This window comes from Jaculus jaculus, chromosome 6, assembly GCF_020740685.1.
Source record: "Jaculus jaculus isolate mJacJac1 chromosome 6, mJacJac1.mat.Y.cur, whole genome shotgun sequence".
Classification (NCBI taxonomy): Eukaryota; Metazoa; Chordata; class Mammalia; order Rodentia; family Dipodidae; genus Jaculus; species Jaculus jaculus.
This window is the reverse complement of record NC_059107.1, coordinates 40,721,654-40,740,804: the sequence shown is the minus strand read 5'-3', so window position 1 is coordinate 40,740,804 and position 19,151 is coordinate 40,721,654. Positions and strand designations below refer to the sequence as shown.

Sequence of the window (19,151 nt, the reverse complement as noted above, 5' to 3'; positions counted from 1 at the left end):
GGCCCCAGAGCATAGTGTGTTTTTATACTTAGAAAAAAAAGTTTAAAATCCAGATATTTACATCTTATAATTAAATAATTAAATGGTTGGCTCTATATACATGTAGCTACTGTGTTGGATATTGAAAATATACATGAACCAAATTTAGAGAAAGAAGCTTTGCCAGCTTGTCCAAGAAATTATTTTATAGTTATGATTCATGGTTTGGGAATGTAGCTCAGAGGTAGAGTACTTGCCTGGAATGTGCAAGGCTCTGTATTCCACCAGCAGCACAGGGGGTGGAGGGGAGAGCTGCCTGTACATATGTGCACGCATGCATATACTTGTATAAATGCTGGTAGTACACAAAGTAAATTAAATAAATACAGTAATAAACTGAATCATTTTAAGCAACTTCACTTGTAAAGGTGAACATGAATTTACTTGAAAGCATTCACAATTAAAACCTTTATTTCAAATATCTGCCTTTCTACTCATTTATTCATACTAAAAAGCAGTCAGGTGGTGATAAGTCTTAAGAAATGTTAGCAATCAATTCAAAAGTTTTGTTATGAATACTATCAATATGTTGGCCCTATTGAGAATCCAATACTGAATCTTTTAAAAACTTTTTTCCTCATTGTTTTAAACAGTCCTGAAAAGCCTATGAGTGTGACAATAAATTTTGAAGATGAGTCATCAAAGAAATACATGGATGCTGAGACGTCGCTGTAGAATTGATCCAAGAGGAATTATATATAGATATCTGCCTATATCTTTATATGTTTTGTGTGTGTGTGTGTGTGTGTGTGTGTGTTTGTGTGTGTGTGTGGGTGGGTGTGTGTGTGTGTGAGATATCACTAAGTGTAACAATATGGGATGTCATGCTATTTATGCATGATTACCTGGTTCTTTACAGTACATTTGAAGTTTGTTATGAGCACCATGGAGACTGTATGTTAATGAACTGGTCTCTTAGAAGTGAGGTACATGATTCTTAGTATTCAAATATTTATTCTGTTGGGGGGGGGAACATTTCTGTTCTGCAATAGAAAAAATGTGGAGAACTGTATTCAGTCTGTTTTTCTTAAGTCTCTGTTCACTGGTGGCAATCATATCAACCTTAAAAGATACATACCTACTCTCTATATTTATAATTTTTACTTGAGTTTCTAAATATTTTCATGTTCACTTTTGTTAGTGTTTTATAGGTAGAACAAGAAGTCCATCAATGTCCTTGGAAAATGATTTGTCCTGCCTCATTGTGTGGGCTGCTTCATTGTGGATGCTTCACAAATGACGGCGTTTCATGGCCATAGATGTGGTTGTAAAGCAACAGAAACTTCTATCTTTGTGTTTTAGGATTTTTTTTTAATCTTAAAATTTCCTTGTCTTAGTTTCATTGTGATGGCAAGTAAAAAAATTTGTGAGTATATAATTTAGCACCAAAAAAATTCATAATGTTACAGATTTAGTTTTTATTAGTCAAATTTTGTTACCTTTGTAGAAATTATTTTTAAGTACTCACATCACTTTATTCTTTGCCATTGTTCTTTTTACTTATTCAGTTTGTATCAGGTTAAAGTTCTTGATTATTTTTCTATTGCAAGTAGTATGACTAAATAATCAGGAGTCAGAATTCTCTCTGATGGGTTTGTGATCAGTGTTACTTTATTAAGAGTTACCTTCTACTTTCTGTTGCTATTCTGTTGTATGCAATGTATTTAATAGATTATAACTCACAATTTCATTTTAAATATTTTATTTATTTTAGTTTATATGTTGCCTAAATATTATACAAACATTTGAGATGATAGCAAATATTGTTAACATAGATATTTGGTGCTCACTTGCATTTCTGTTTATTTTCTACAAGCAGTTGACAGACTACACCTTTGATATAAAGCCCTGCTATATTTGTATTTTAAAATGAATTAAACATTTGTTTGTAGTTCAGATTGATGGCATTTTTCCTGTTCTGTGTTAGCATTTGGTTTTCAGTATTTCTGAGATGCCTTTTTAACTCGAATACATGGTTTTGGTCCTTTATATACTCTAAGCTCCCCACAGAATAAACAAAACTATTCTAGTTAAGCCTGTAGGACCTGATGAGTAGGGTTGAAGTACTGATTTGGTGAGAGAATAGTTTGCAGACACCATGTAAATACTGAAAAGCCACAGAAATACTGAAGCTGGCATGAATATTAGGGTGGAGATTTTGAAAAAATTCTAATGCTCTTTAATCATTTAAAATTAAAATATAAAAGCATGAAAAATGCCAAAAAACTGATACTTGCATTTTTGTAGTGCTTTTAATCCATTCTAAATTACATAGCAATTAGTATCATTCCCTCATCTAAGACAATTCTAGTGCAAATAATAGATTCATTTTTCACCTGATAACAGATTAAAAATGTCAGTGGCATCATGGTACTGCCTGGGGAGCTAATGGATTCTCTGATGTCTGAGGGGAGCATTGCCCCTGGTGCTTGAGGATTCCATTGAATGGTTCCTCTTTACTCAGCAGTGAGCTCAGTCATTTCCAAAGTCCACACAGTATTTGCTGCTATATTGTTCCCCCCCCCCATACTGAAACAAGAGAATCTCCTCATATTATTTCCTTGTGTCTGGATTATTAAAGGGTTATTTTACAAGAAGTAATTTTAAATTTTAAACTGAAAACTACCTGGTATCATTGTGTTTCTGTGATTTTATTTCATTATGTATAGCAATTTTCCTGTGCCAGAAAAAAAATGACTTACAAAATACTTTGCATTCAAAATGTTTTGCTGAGTTTCTGATTATTAATGGCTTCTGCTTTCTTTTGATTACTTGACTTTCCAAATGATCTGATAAGACTACTCTAAGAACAGAGAGATCACTGATGCTTAGGTAATTAAGTGCTTCTTTTAAGTTTTAAGCTTCCATTAGTTTTGAAAATAAGTCATAGGTAACATTGCAAGACAGCAAGAGATATAAATTATTATACATTGATTTCTAATGCTGCCTTAAATAGGTATCTAGGAGCAGTAGTAATTTGTATAATTTACCTCAAGGTGCAAAATAATCAAACCTGTACATATCTATTTTCAAAAGAAATTCGGATCAACAGTTCTGCACTTTCTTAGATGCCTTGATTTTCAGAATGGAGCTTAGTGCTACTGAATACCCTGGTCACAGAGCCACCTCAGGATGTTCTTCCTCCACCTGTTATATTTATTTATAGTGTGTGTTTACAAAGACTATAATAAACCCTGATGTTGACCCTTTGAAATTTACTTTCTTTTGATTGTTATTTCAACCTAAAATAGGAGATTTTGAGAAAACTGAAAAATGAATTAGCTTCCAGATGCTAAAATAATGATTCTATATATTTTTAATAGTATTAGATAGGCAGAATTGAAGCACACAATTTTTTTAAACGTATGTATTCATGTATGTATGTGTGACATAATCAGTAAGCTTTTTAAGCTTGTGGCATACCAATGTTCTTATTTGCCAAGTCTTCAAAACACATAGGATAAAACATTGTATGTGCTAATGCATGTATTCATAAAGGATTTGTTTACTTTCCAAAATACTAACTCTTGGTTTCTCCAGTTAAAAATAATGTTTGTATCTGAGTACACACTTTCTAACTTTCCTTTCACAAAGGCAGGTTCAGAATTCTGCAAAAAGAAAATTAGTCTCTTGACAGTGAGGAACAAGAGCTTGCTGTGTAGACGGTTTCATCAACATGTGAATCCTGCTGATAAAGTGATTGGATATGTAAGCCATTGACATACTTGTCATTCAAAACTGTTTATATTAAATAACTTAATGTGTGAAATTTATTTATAGAGATCCCATTGTTATATGTAATACAAATATGTGAAATATCTTCATTTATTCCAATAATTATTTATTTTTAGAAAGTGAAGACTAACTGAATTCAAGTTTTAATATAGTGTTCAAATTGCAAGATTTGATCATTTTAATGTCAGGGCTCTTCTAAAACTTTTCTGAAAGTAAATTGTCAACTATAGAAAGTGGAATCATGTAAAGATTATTTCACAGTTTTACTGTGTAGGTATAATCAGGCCCTAGCTCTACTGTTTTCAATTACATTTCTGCACATTGATTTGTGTTTGTGTGCTGTGGCTTTCTTTTGTTACTTTACTGTTAAAGATCTTTGTCTCTGCAGTGGGGTGGGTGTCTTCCAGTGTTTACTGTATTTAAATAAATAAAAGAATTTTGTTCGTTTATGTAATATTTGATACTTTGGTATAATTTCACAGTACGGTTACAGTTTTTATGACTTTTATAATTGCAATATTTTCTTTTGTAATAAAATCCAAAGTAAATTAAACTGTAGAACAGATATTTTTCATTTATATGAAGTACAAGTCTACACAAGTCTATAATGTGAACAATCCTGCCTTTCAGATTTGTTTCATAATTGTTAGGAGAAAACTATTTTTTGTAGATGTCCTTGAAGTTGAGAGAGCAATAAAAAGTCTACACAAGTTGTTGGCTACTGTCTTCATTCTGGTAAAGGAACTGCAAGTTTGTCATCTTGATGTTAGATGGGGAAGGAAAATATGTGGTTTCTGCTTCCTGCCTCCCACTGCTCATGCTCATGACAAAGGAAATGGGGAAATAGTGTTTCACAATGGCATTATAATAGTTAAATATTATAAAGCATTTTTAATAGATGTCCAGTTTTTCCTACTTATTTCAAATTGGAAAATTTTGCAATGTGAAATATAATTTCCATGATAATGGTGCAGGATTTGGGGTGCGGGGAGGGATTAAATTCCATAACGACACAGGCTATATTGAGCCTGTGGACCCAGCTTTTGGATTCTTACTCAAATTAGCAAAAAATTGAAAAAACACACTCAAGAGAAAGGGCAATTTTTGAATTATGAGGTTTATTTTGGGAGAATTGAACCAAGGGTAAGGCTAGCAGGAAGGCTCAAGCCAGAAAGGAATTTTCCCTTTCCCATATGGAAATGGGGAAGGAAGGGGGAGAAAGCCTCCCTCACCTAAGGAGAAGTTTGGACACATAAACCAGGTCAAAAGCTTTCCCACACAAAGTGGCTCAGAAAAGACTAAGAGACAGTAAAGGACTCAGAGCTTAGATTGCTCATACATGTAGCCGAGCAAGAAAACATCCAAGAACAAAATACATGTGGAAAGGAAGCAGAAAAATGCCCAGACATACAAGAGACCCTCTCCCTTGCCAACCTAGCCAGGAAAGGGGAAGAGCTTACCAAGGCAAGGACCAGGAGAGTCAGGCATCAGGAGAAGGAAAAGAAACCAAGATATTTACACATGTGATTAGGCTCCTTTGTGTGGGCCAGACATCCAGTTCGGATGAGGTTCTTCAGACTGTGGTGTGTACGGGAGAGACGTGATTGGTGGAAGAAGCCGACTTAAGGGCGGGCCCTCAGGTGCGCTATGCTGAGGCAGAAACGGAGCGTGGCCTGGGAGAGTTGCTTACACCCTTCTTGGATGAGTCTGGCTCAGACCCCAGTCTAGTCCTGCCAGGGAAGGCAAGATGGCATCCATGTTCTTTTGGGCCTCTGTCCCTGGCTGACTGCCTATTAGAAAAATATATAATTGTTATGCCTTTAATAGCATATGCCTTGCAGCTGGAGGTTGTTTTTCTTTTGGAGGCTAAAGGCTAATGTTATGTTGAATTATTTTCCCTAATAGCAAGTGACAGGTCTTGAATTGTTTTCTTTTAAAAAATATTTTATTTATTTGAGAGAGAGTTTGGAGAGAGAAAGAGGCAAATAGAGAATGGGCACACCAGGGCCTCCAGATATATGTGCTACCTTGTGTGTCTGGCTTACGTATGTCCTGGGGAATCGAACCTTGGTCCTTTGGTTTTGCAGGCAAGTGCCTTAACTACTTAACCATCTCTCCAGCCCTTGAATTGTTTTCTTATGGGGTATATGTAACACTTGGCTCTTGTCTTCCACATAGAGAACCTTCTCATATGTCATAAGTTTGGTAAGCCATGGGAGTGAGAAGAAAAAAGATGTTTATGACAGAATATTTCTTGTAAAACGTTTACAGTTTGGGGGGAAAGTAATTGTTAACTTATAGTTCCCATGTATAAAACATCAAGACTATTCCTGTTAATATTTTAGGTGGAGGAAAAAGGAAACAAAAGAGCAGGTTCCTCCCTCATTATTGTTTGCTTTTTGACTTGCTTACTCCTGTCCTAAGTGTGAACTCTTTTCTTAGTGACACTTTATCATAATGTCCCTTGGCTTGTAATAGATATGAGTCTGTGTTGGTCTTCATTTATGCTTTTCTGCTATTTTATTTGCTAGCAGAGAGTGGGCATGTCAGGGCTTCCAACCACTGCAAACGATCTCCAGATGCATGTACCACCTTGTGCATCTGGCTTACTTAGGTACTGGGGAACTGAACCTGAGTCCTTAGGCTTCGCAGGCAAATTAATGCCTTTACTGCTAAGTCTCTCCAGCTCTTCTCTGCTATTAAAGACCCATGTGGGTTCTGCATTTACCTCAGTTTGTACTGAACTTCTTGTCTGTAAGATCAATTCTAATTCAGTGTGTATGTATGCATCTTTCCTTGCACTAGGCTATTGGGTCCTACAGGATGTCCGGACTTTTGACATTGAGATCGGCCCTCAAGAGATTTCATGCTGGAGAACAGTGCAATAGTTATTTGAAAATCATAGAAAAACCCTAGCGTTTTAAGTAGGACTGATTTTCTGTTGGGCTGCATTCATAATTCATACCTATCCTGGATGCACTTGGTCCACAGGCTGTAAGTTGGACACACTTGGCAGAAGTGTTTTTAGAAATTTTAGAAAGTAATTTTTTACTTGTTTGGGTCAATCATGAATTTGGTGCAGATTTCTCTTACCTCTACTTGTCCTTTATGGTGTAGTTCAGGCAGGACCCTGTCTCACTGTACATCTATGTCATTTATGCATTCAGTTCAGGATAGTAAAGTAGTATCAGCAAACAAAAGGGGGGGGGCGGTATGAGGTCTGGTGGATATGAGTCCTACTACATTCACTGTAAGCATGGTGCAGGCGTGACCCCTGTGGGATCTTAGCTATCACAGCTGAGCGGTTTGGACCATTAATTTTTTATCCCATGTAGCCCAAACTGGCCTCAAACTTTCTGCCTCCACCACTCCGCTGTTGGGATTGCAGGCATGCGTGTACCACTACAGCTGTTTTCAATCTCAGAGTTTGGGGTTTGGACACATATGAACACTCTAAGTGGCAGTGGATGGGACAAGGCAGGACCTTGTGCCAGAGGAAATCGTCACGGCTGCATCCTGTGGTCCACAGGCTGCCTTCGTGGCTTACTAGCTCTGTCTTGTGGCCTAGGGCTGTTGAGGCCCGTTCTAGTGTTCAGTTCGAGCATGAAAAATAATGACCTATGTGTGGAGTGCTGGTGAAATGAAGTCACTTGGAATAGGACTCCTCCAGAATTGAACACAATGAGTTTGATATTCATTTTTAAAGGCTCCGTGTTTTATCTGCGCTCCTGCAGAAAAGAATTACTTGCTCCCAGGCATCAACAAAAGACATGGCTGATAGGGGGCTCTTGAGGTCAGGGAACGAGTTTCCTCAGCAGCACTTTTCTCACTGCCTGAAAAATGGTTGTGTCATCCAAGACACTGGGCACCTTGCACCGGTCCCTTTCCAGAGATGAGCTCGCTGCTCATTTCCGATGCCTCAGACAACTGCGGCGGGAGCGCTGCCTCCACGCGGCGCGGGCAGCTTAGCGTTCTTTGGTTGCCCTGGCAGCGCGGCGGGCGTCACCCGTTGCCTTGGCGCTCGGCCCGGAGCAACACTGCCGCGTCTGATTGGCTGACCGCCCGTTGTGGCTAAGGAAGAGGTGTGAGCATTGGCTCACGTGGCTTGGAGAGGAGTTGACTGAAAAACCAACGGCGCGGAGGAGACCCGTGTGAGCTTGAGGGCCTGGGCCACGGCGACCATGACGATGGCTTGAAGCTGGCTGGAGGAGCGCCGTCCTCCAGCGCGGTGAGTGGATGCCGGGTCTCCCCGGGGTCCCGCGGGCCGAGTGCGGCTTCGCATCTGCTCTAGTGCCTCTAGAGCCCACGGTCTCCTTTGTGAGCATCATGCTCCTGCCTTCCCTGCACAGGGGCCACTGGGCTCCCCTTGGTGAGCGCTTCCCCAGCTGTCTCCCAGGACTCCCCTTTCTGTGGATGTCTAAAAGCCCACTGGATCTTAGGCCATCGTCTAGAATGCTCCCTCACCACCAGACTCCTGCCCCACTGTGAGTGGTTGCCGCCCTTGAAATCCCTGCGGTGGGCACCGTCCACACAGCTCTCCACTGACACTTGACACAGCCTCATTCTGTAAATCTCCGTCCATTCCTACATCATCTAGTAGACTCCAGCAGTTAGATTTCAGCACCTAGCTAGCTTCCCTGATTGTTGTCTGGCCCCACCATCAAATCCTGGTTGCTTGCCATTGTTACACGTGTGTGTGTGTGTGTGTGTGTGTGTGTAAGGTCTCTTGTTCATCACTGCATTTGCCAGTCTAAGTGGCCCTCATGCTTCCAGGGGAATTCTGTTTCTTGCGTCCCATCTTCTGTAGGTGCAGTCGGATTACAGACTTTCTGGCTACCATGTCTGGCTTACATGGAGTCTGGGGATCAAAACTCGTGCAACTTGTGCTTACATCAATCACTTTATTCACTGAGTCATTGCACTATCCCTAGACTAACTTTTTAAAAAAGCACAGAAGGGCTAGGGATCTGGCTTAAGGGTAAGGTTCTTGCCTGCAAAGCCAAAAGACTAAGGTTCGATTCCCCAGGGCCCATGTAAGCCAGATGCACAAGGTGGCACATGTATCTGGAGTTAGTTTGCAGTGGCTAGAGGTCTTGGCACATCCTTTTCTTCCCCCTCTTTCTATCTCTGTCACTCTCAAATAAATAAAAATAAGGAAGGCATAGGAAAGTATTTCCCTCCCCTGCCTGAAAGCTGCCCATTTTTCCCAGCCCTTGGTTAGGTCACAATCCCCAGCTCTGTCTTGGTGGTTGCCAGAACATGTCGCATCTCCAGATTGTTCCATCTTTTCCCATACTGCCTAAGATGGATTTCTTTTACTTGGTGTTCCCTACCCTCCTGGTTATGTGTGGCACTTGATTACTTTGAAGTTTACCCTGTCTGAAAGAGGTGGGGTTTTTCTCATTGACCTCCATTCAGTCCAGCCCAGGGCCAGGCACAAAACATACTTGATCATGAGTGAATTTCTAAAATTAGTAAGTGTGGCTTTTCACAGTACTGTATGGCTTCCAGAAAAATTAGAAATGACTTCTGGCCAATGGATCTTTTGCTCACAAAAGGTGAATGTCGAATTTAGAGGCTTGCTTTAATTTCAAGACTTTAGAAGTATTTCAATTTATACTTTGCATTTAAGGCCATGACAATTATGATGAAAGCTGTTATGTGGTAAAAATTAAGACTATTAGAGAGAGTGGCAATACAATGTAATTTTCAAGAACTGAACTTTGGAGTCTGATTTACAGCTTTCTGCACCTAACAAATTATTTACCTCTAATAAGATTTTGCATCTGTGCAGTGGGCTGATACCAGCACTTACCTCATTCTTTTGAAGATTAAATATGCATGACGTGTACCAGATGCTCAGTGCCATATATAGACACAGTTTTCCTGTAAGCATGCTTATAGGAGTTGTGTAGTTTCCATGGCTCTTTCTCAGAAGGTAAAAATATTTTTTCCTTTTCATTTTCTTTTAAGTATAAACTTTGCATGAACAGATCATATGGTGATACCATCATTTCCCTCCTCCCTGCCCCCACTCCATTGAAGGCCCTCTTTAGTGGTATTACTGGTATTCACCATGGAGTTGTGGGTTATGAGAACAGCAGCCATTTGTGAGTGGGGGGAGGCAATGTGTCTGGGTATTCTGTTCCACCCTGTGGCTTTTACATTCTTTCCATCCCCCCTTCTGCAAACTTCCCTGAGCCTTGGCGGGTGTACGTTAAGTCTACTTTAGTGTTGAACTCTCAGCAGCTTCTGAATTTCTGCTTTGGTGCATTTTGAGTATCCTCAGTGTCTGTCTCCATCACCCTGGCACAGGTTGTCAGGCTCTCCATGGAAACAGCATTCTTGCTCATCTTGCCAATTCCTCTGTGTTTTCACCTGGGCCCTTGCAGCTGTGCGAGAGGTGCTTCATCTCCTGCCAGGGAGTCAGCTATCCTTGTCTTGTTGATAGATTTTGGTTGTCCTTGGTCCTCGCTACTTTCTGAAAAAGAAAAAATAAATTCTCCATTGAAGAGTGAGATTAGGATAGGTTGAAGGGGATAAGCATTGTTAATTTAGAGAGATTTTGATTGGTGTATCCTCACCTTTGGACAAAGACTAGTGGGAACTAGTGGGAACTTCTCATTGGAGTCCATAACCTTGTCTCCATGGTATGATGACTTTGTTCCCAGTTCAAGTTATGGGTTCCACTAAGCAGATCTGATAGCCAATCAGAGGGCCATTAGTTTCCCAGCTAAGCTATGTTCCAATATTGCACAGGTGTGTACCTCTTGCCAGGCGCATTGCTTTCATATAGCAGTACCCCCTGCTTGTTCATGTAGTGCTTTTTATCACTGTACGGACTAACCCCCTGGGAACTAGTTTCCTTCCAGACTAAGCTGGATCCCTTGATATTCTACATCAGTAGCATGTGATGTTTTCAATAATAGGGTTTTAAATGGGGACTGTGGTGCTGAACTCAAGAACCCAAGATTGGGAGGCAAGTCCATTGCCCATTGAGCCATTCCTCCAGCCCCTTAATGACCATTTCTAAGTAGCCTTAACCAGTCTCAAGTGAATACTTTCTTCTCCCTCATCTTTCATATTTTTATCTGCTTATCTCTGTCCTCTCAGTAAAACTTCATACGAATAGTTAACACTTACTAATGGTTTGACAGAGCCTGTCTTGTTTTAGGGACCTTATAGGTCTGATTAACAGCTCAATATGGCTTATCTTTGATTCAGTCATTAGACTACTGCCACTCAGGCTTTAAGACTACATTCAGAAGGAACAGAGTTGCCCACTGGGACAGGCAGATAGCACCTCAAATTCCATCTAGACAGCACTTAGATGTTCAGCAGTGAGCAAAGCAAAGGCTCTGCTTGCTGGCCTGGAAACAGACACTTGTGACCCCAGTGTATAGGAGGCTGAGGCAGGAGGATAATAAGTTTAAGGTCAGCTTGGGTGTGTTATTCTTCTCATTGCTGTAATCAAATACCAGACAAGAACCAATTTAAGGAGAAGGGATTATTCTGGTCACAGTTCAGTGAATGCAGTCTATCAGAGTGGGAAGGCATAATGTCAGGAGCATGAGGGACTTGGACACATGGGCACTGCAGTCAGGAAACAGAGAGAAAAAAAGAAAAATGCTGGTACTTAGATGGTTTTTCTTTAGTTTCCTTATTTAGTTAGCTAAGGACTCCAGCTCATGGGATAGTACTACCCATATTCAATGTGGGTCTTCCTTCTTCAGTTAAACCTTTCTGACTTTTCTAGAAGCATCCTACCCTCCTAGACAAGTTCAAAGGTGTGTGTCATCAGTGCCTTTAAGTGTTTCATTCACATACACACACATATACGTGTATGTGTGTGTGTGTTGTGTTTTAACACAGAGTCTTATGTAGCAAAGGCTGGCCTTGAACTGATTCTCTTGCCTCCCTAAATCCTGGGATTATAAACATGTGCTATTATATCATTTCCTGCTCTGACCTGCTCCTTAATTCAATCAAGTTGCAATCATATTAGCTATATACTGAGACAAAGAAAGAAAGGGAAGAAAGAAGAAAGAAAGAAAGAAAGAAAGAAAGAAAGAAAGAAAGAAAGAAGGAAAGAAAGGGAGAGAGAAAAGAAAGAAAGAGAGGAAGAAAGGAAGGATGGACAAACCCGATTACATGCCCGTAATCATAGCATTGACAGATTGTCTATAGTTTGAAGCTAGCCTGGGTTACATAGTGAGTTTGAGGCATGTCTGGGAAACTTAAAAAATCCTATCTGTAAAACAAACTAGACACACACCCACATGCATGCACACACATGTGCACACACACATGGAGAGAGAGAGAGAGTAACAATAGGCACTGGACTTGTAGCTGTTGTCAAGGAATGCAGAGCAGTGTCCATGGCTCCACACACCTCAGCCACATTGTCTGGAGCCTAGTTTTAGCTCCTCACTAGTACATCATCATTTTGCACCTCCATTTCCTCACCTGCAAAATGGGGTGGGGTGGTTGTGGCAAATTTCTTAGAATACTGGGTTCCTAAAAGTACCATGTAAGTGCTAACTCTTCATGTGAAGCTTCACTGGGAGGACAGAGACAATTAAGCAGATAAAAAATATGAAAGTAAGATGAGAGAGAAGGAAGTATTCACTTGAGACTAGTTAATTAGTGCTAGTTAGAAAGTGGTCATTAGAGGGCTGAAGGAATGGCTAAATGGACAATGGGCTTGCTTCCCAAGCTTGTGTTCTGGAGTTCAGCACCACAGTCCCTATGTAAAAGCCAGAAGCCCCACAGTGTCTGTAATCCCTGAAGCCGACATCAAGCTAGGAAGACAGAGACAGGAGAATTACCCCAAAGCTCACATCCAGCAAGATGCCACATGGTATCAGCATACACACACACTGAAAATTTATTTCTTAAAAAATATAAGGTTTTAGTTCATATTTGAGAATGAGTCTTACATTTTAGGGAAGTGATTGTCTAGTAGAATGCCAATATATTCACATAGTCATATATTCCATAATGTCATATATTCATATAGTACCTAACATGAATTAAGATTTTTAAATACCTGAAAAATGTGTGTGAGAGAGCACTGAACAAAATCTTACTTTTTTTAAAAAATTTTTTATTTATTTATTTGAGAGCGACAGACACAGAGAGAAAGACATAGAGGGAGAGAGAGAATGGGCGCGCCAGGGCTTCCAGCCTCTGCAAACGAACTCCAGACGCATGCGCCCCCTTGTGCATCTGGCTAACGTGGGACCTGGGGAACCGAGCCTCGAACCGGGGTCCTTAGGCTTCACAGGCAAGCACTTAACCGCTAAGCCATCTCTCCAGCCCAAAATGTTACTTTTTATGTGACAGAATAATAATTTTAAAAATGAGGATTACTTGTTTGTCTGAAAGAGGATCTTGCTGTATATATCACCCAGGCTGTCATGAAAGTCATTTTGTAGCCTAGGCAATCCTCATATCTCAGCCTTCCAAATTCTGAGATTATAAACTTAAGCCACCATGCATAGACTAATTGTATTTTCATGCTAGATTTCCCCTTGTCTCAGCTAAAATCAGTGCTGTGGCTATTTCCTGGTTGCTGGGACAAAACGCTTGGCCCAAATAAGTTCACGGTTTATTTTTGCTTATAGTCTTAAGGGGGAACTGTCACCATGACAGGGAAAGGAATCATGTCTTGTATGGCAGCAGGCAGAAAGTAGCAAGAGTGAGTTGAAAAAAATAGCAAGGAGAACTGAGCTATAACATCTCTAAGCCTACCTTTAGAAACACTTCCTCTAGCAAGGCTCAACCTCCTTAATTGCCATGAGCTAGGGACTAATTATTCAAAGCACATGAGAATGTGGAGCAAAATTTACATTCAAACTACCATAATCAGCAAGTAACAATAAGGGCAGTCAGCTGTGATATAGAAAGGAGGTTACAAAAGCCCCTCCTCTGAAAATTAAAATGAAACTGGAAGCTGTCAAATTTCGAGTTCATGATAAAGGCACCAAAACAAACCATTCCTTCAGTCCAAGTTTTTTTGTTTTTTTTTTTTGTTTTGTTTTGTTTTTTAAGAGAGAGAGAGAGAGAATAAAGTGTCACTGTGCATCTGGCTTATGTGGGACCTGGAGATTCAAATATGAGTTCTTAGGCTTCACAGGCAAATGCCTTAACTGCTAATCCATCTCTCCATCCCCCAAGTCCAAGATTTTATTACAATAACAAGAGGGACTTCAGGAACTGAAGCCCATAGGGAGAGAGAGGCATTGGAGTTCTGGGTAGAGAGAGGCTGAGGAGAGATAGGGAAAGAGAGAGAGAACAGAGCAGGGGGTAGAGAAGAAGGCATAAGGAGAGATGGAGGGAAAGAAAGGGTTTTAAGGGTTATGAGATGAGTAAAGAAACTGTCCTACGATGGAGGGTCCTTGTGTGATATTCTGAGTTGGGAGCTGAAGAATGTGGCATGACTTTTTCTCAGCCCAGAGGTGTCCTCAGTTACCATAACAGGAGATGGTTCCAGAATTTCATACATAGTCTGAGCATGCCAGTGAGAGGGAGGGAGGAGAAAAGATGGGGAGAGAGAGCTCAGTGGGAGGGGGAGGGTAGGATGGGACTCATACAGAGGCAGAGCAAGTAAAACCTGGACCATCAGGACATGCTCATCTGTTGATTGGTGTTTTTGTCAAGATCTAGGTTTGTTAATTAATTTGAAAACATATGATGATCTTTTTTTAATTAAGATGAAACATGTGTACAGAAGATTTACTTAGAGTGATAGGAAGGTACAGCCACTACCTGAGAGTCAGGTGAGCATGGATCCTTAGGGAGGTTGCTCCACCTTTCACCAGCTGCAGATACTTTCTATGTCATGTTTTCCTTTAAAATAAAAGCAGTGAAGGTAACCTTTATAGATTTCTTACTGCTATCTCAGACTATGTGTAAAAAGCATTTAGAAAGAGCATGCACAGGGAAACTTCCATGAAAAACATATACTTTTATTTATTTATTATCATTAAATATGTGATCCTGCTCAAGTTACCCGAATTTTAGTGGCATGATTTGATTTTTTCCATCTGTAAATTGGAGAAATGGCACTACCTGCCTTCATAGGATTGTTCAGAGAAATAAATTCTGATATAAATAAGCTGCATTCCCAACTCTTGGGAGGCTGAGCTAGCCTAGCTTACACTGTGAAAACATGTGCCAAGAAAACCTAAAATGAATGGAATAAATTAAACAAAAAGTTTTCAGATAGGAGTAATAATCATACTAGTTACAGTACCTGTCATAACAATAACACATTCCTAAGGCCATTGCCAATTTAATGGGATTTCACTGTTTGGTCCCTGCTCCCACTTTATCATAGGCATATTGCTATTTCTAATTTTTGGCAAATGAGGAAATTAATAACCAGGTCTTTTGGCATTACCAAAGCCACTCAGCTGACAAGTAGAAAATTAATCTTGTCTATCACTTTCTTTTCTGACTACCTGAGAAGTTCACTTTCTCAAACTTGAATTTACATGGGGAGTCAGGCCTCACAGGATGTGTGTGTATGTTGCACTTGGTGTATTGTGAATCCTAGTCTTTCCTTTAGGAAATTTTATTGTCCTGTGAGGACACTTGAGGTTGGCCATATTTAACATGAATGCCGTGTGTGTGTGTGTGTGTGTGTGTGTGTGTGTGTGTATTTAAATGAATACCTTTCCTTAAATTTATTTTTTATTTTTATTTTCTGTTGTAAAGAAAAACAATTTATTGAAATACACTACAAAGAGGAAGAAGCAGGTCAGAAGGGATCCCTATCTAAGAGGAAGTGGGGGTTCTTTTTGATTTTAATTTTTTTTGACAATTTCAAACATGTACATACTTTATTTTGATCATAATCCCTGCCATTACTTCTTTTGTCCCCCTCCCTCCCACTAAACAACTTCTTTCTAACTAGTTAGTCCCCTTCTATTTGGATGTCATGATTTTTTTTTTACCTTCTCCCATCATCCATGATGACAGGGTGGTAGGCCAATATTATGTAGATTTTGTGCAGATGAAATGTCACATATTTATTATGGCTTTTTTAAATCCATAAAGAGATTGTTATCAAGCCAATATTATTAATCACTATATACTCCACAGTAGGAGCAAAATTTTAATTTCTTTATGTTTTTTCACATATATAAATAAATAAGGATGCTCTGATTATGCTTAGAGCTTCCAAATCATACATGCATTTGTGTATATAGGCAAGAGGATAAGCTTGGGTGTAATTCCTTCAGGTTCTGTCTACCTTATTTTTTTTAAGACAGGTTCTCTTGCTCAAATAGGCTAGATTGGATAGCCAGGAAGCCCCAGGTATCTGTCTGTCACCCATCTTTGCAGTATTGTAAACATGCCATCATACATAATTCTGCAGAATGAACTCAGGTCCTTATGCTTTCATGGCAAGCACTTTATCCCAGCCTTCCACTACATTTTACTCAAGATTTCTCAATGTTAAGGGGTCATTGGAAAAACCCAGGAGAAGCTACTACTCTAAGCCAACAGTAAGTGGCAGGAAGCCTGGGCCTCCAATAGTAAGCAGTACCTCATAGGTGAGAGAAAGGAGAAGGCCAGAAAGGCTCATAATAATACTGTAAAGAGTGGGGAGGGAGAAACTGGAAATGGGGAAATCTTGGAGAACTAGCCGTGGTAAGCAATGATGTCATAAGCTTCTAATAGGACTTTGGTATTGAGGGTAGAAAGGACCATATGAAGTGGAAAAATAGTCAAGATTTAGTGGCCAGATTTTAAATATGTGGATGATGAAGAAGAAGGGACCATTTTCCTAGGGTCCTCATGAGAGTGACAACTGTGACTTCCAGTCCTCGTGAGACTGACACTATGACCGCTAGTCCTCCTGAGACTGACACTATGACCTCTCGTCCTCGTGAGACTGACACTATCACCTCTAGTCCTCGTGAGATTGACACTATCACCTCTAGTCCTCCTGAGACTGACACTATCACCTCTAGTCCTCCTAAGACTGACACTGTGACCTCTAGTCCTCCTGAGACCGACACTATGACCTCTAGTCCTCCTGAGACTGACACTATGACCTCTAGGCCTCCTGAGACTGACATTGTGACCTCTAGTCCTCCTGAGACTGACACTATGACCTCTAGTCCTCCTGAGACTGACACTATGACCTCTAGCCCTCCTGAGACTGACACTATGACCTCTAGCCCTCCTGAGACTGACACTATCACCTCTAGTCCTCCTGAGACTGACACTGTCACCTCTAGTCCTCTTGAGACTGACACTGTCACCTCTAGTCCTCCTGAGACTGACACAATGACCTCTAGTCCTCGTGAGACTGACACTGTCACCTCTAGTCCTCCTGAGACTGACACTATGACCTCTAGTCCTCGTGAGACTGACACTGTCAACTCTAGTCCTTGTGAGACTGACACTGTGACCTCTAGTCCTCCTGAGACTGACACTATGACCTCTAGTCCTCGTGAGACTGACACTGTCAACTCTAGTCCTTGTGAGACTGACACTGTGACCTCTAGTCCTCCTGAGACTGACACTATGACCTCTAGTCCTCGTGAGACTGACACTGTCAACTCTAGTCCTTGTGAGACTGACACTGTGACCTCTAGTCCTCCTGAGACTGACACTGTGACCTCTAGTCCTCCTGAGACTGACACTGTGACCTCTAGTCCTCCTGAGACTGAGACTATCACCTCTCGTCCTCCTGAGACTGACACTGTGACCTCTAGTCCTCCTGAGACTGACACTGTCACCTCTAGTCCTCGTGAGACTGACACTATCGCCTCTAGTCCTCCTGAGACTGACACTGTGACCTGTAGTCCTCGTGAGGCTGACACTGTGACCTCTAGTCCTCGTGAGACTGACACTGTGACCTCTAGTCCTCCTGAGACTGACACAATGACCTCTAGTCCTCCTGAGACTGACACTGTGACCTCTAGTCCTCCTGAGACTGACACTGTGACCTGTAGTCCTCCTGAGACTGACACTGTGACCTCTAGTCCTCCTGAGACTGACACAATGACCTCTAGTCCTCCTGAGACTGACACTGTGACCTCTAGTCCTCCTGAGACTGACACTGTGACCTGTAGTCCTCGTGAGGCTGACACTGTGACCTCTATTCCTTGTGCGACTTTCACTATGACCTCTAGTCCTCTGTGTCTGGCACTGGTGTCCATTATTCCTTCAGCTCAGTGTAGTTCACTAGAAATCCATAGTTTTAACTATCAGATAAGCTCATCCTCTTTCAAATGTTTTGTACAAGGGTTAATGGAGTATGATAGTAAATTTAATAAATCACTTAGAGATTTTTTTTTGAGGTGATTTCTTACACTATTTCAGGCAGACTTGAAACCCATCCTTGAACCCAGGGTGGCCTAGAACTCACCATGATCCTCCTGATTCTGTCACCTGAGTGCTGGGATTGCAGGCATGAGTCATGGTGGGCTAGATCTTATTTTTTAGTATTTTATTTATTTATTTGAAAGACAGAGAGATAAAGAAGAGGCAGATAGAGAATGGGCATGCTAGGGCCTCTAGCCACTGTAAACAATCTCTGGACATATCCACCACTTTGTCCATATGGCTTACATGGCTATTGGTGGATCAAACCTGTGTCCTTAGGTGTCAGAGGCAATCAATCACCTTAACCAGTCAGTCATCTCTCCAGCCATAGATTTTTTTTCTTTTTGTGAATGGGAAAATAGTTTTATTTTTGTTTGGGGAGTCAGCCAGTGTTCAGCCTCAGAACTTCTGGAACTGCTTCTTGGTGCCAGCAGCCTTGGTGACTTTGAGCACATTGAAACGCACAGTCTTGCTCAGGGGCTGGCTCTCACCCACTGTCATGAGGTTACCAATCTGCACATCCCTGAAGCAAAGGGACAGATGCACAGACATGTTCTTGTGGCGCTTCTCGAACCGGTTGTACTTGCGGATGTAATGGAGATAGTCCCGGCAGATAACAGTGGTCCTCTGTATCTTCATTTTGGTGACCACACCAGACAGAATTCACCCTCAGATGGAGACATTACCAGTGAAGGGGCATTTCTTGTCTATGTAGGTGCCTTCAATGGCCTCTTTGGGCATCTTGAAGCCTAGACTGATGTTCTTGTAGAACAGGGGAGCTCCTCCATGCCAGTTTCTCCCAAATGCACTCTCTTCTTGTTTTGAAAGATGGTAGGTTGCTTTTGGTAAGCTCACTCAGTCTGAAGGTCCACCATCTTCCCGGCAGTCCGAGGAAAAGAGGGTAGATTATTTTTTTTTTAATTTCCAAAAATACTATTGCTTCCAACCCCCTTAAGCCTTTTGGAGCTCTACTGACAAGGCACAGTCTCTGAGGGCTGGCACTGGTCACTTCCCTATACCTCAACTCATCT

The 19,151-nt window shown here is 40.9% G+C and overlaps 2 protein-coding genes and 1 pseudogene across 9 annotated transcripts in view; 2 read left to right on the top strand and 1 right to left on the bottom strand.

Annotated features, from left to right (window-relative positions):
- The window catches only part of Slc4a7 (solute carrier family 4 member 7), a 96,577-nt gene extending 92,093 nt beyond the window's left edge, over window positions 1-4,484 (top strand). For all 7 annotated transcript variants that reach the window (XM_045153336.1, XM_045153334.1, XM_045153338.1 and 4 more), the window contains one exon: window positions 633-4,484. In XM_045153336.1, coding sequence (XP_045009271.1) covers window positions 633-714 — 82 coding nt within the window. In that variant the 3' untranslated portion in view covers window positions 715-4,484. The remainder of the gene's footprint in view (window positions 1-632) is intronic.
- A 3,402-nt stretch (window positions 4,485-7,886) lies between these two features.
- Window positions 7,887-19,151, top strand: part of Nek10 (NIMA related kinase 10) — a 172,176-nt gene continuing 160,911 nt past the window's right edge. For both annotated transcript variants that reach the window (XM_045152444.1, XM_045152443.1), the window contains exon 1: window positions 7,887-8,002. The gene's annotated coding sequence lies outside the window, so the exon portion shown is untranslated. The remainder of the gene's footprint in view (window positions 8,003-19,151) is intronic.
- Window positions 18,469-18,995, bottom strand: LOC101601980 (annotated as a pseudogene).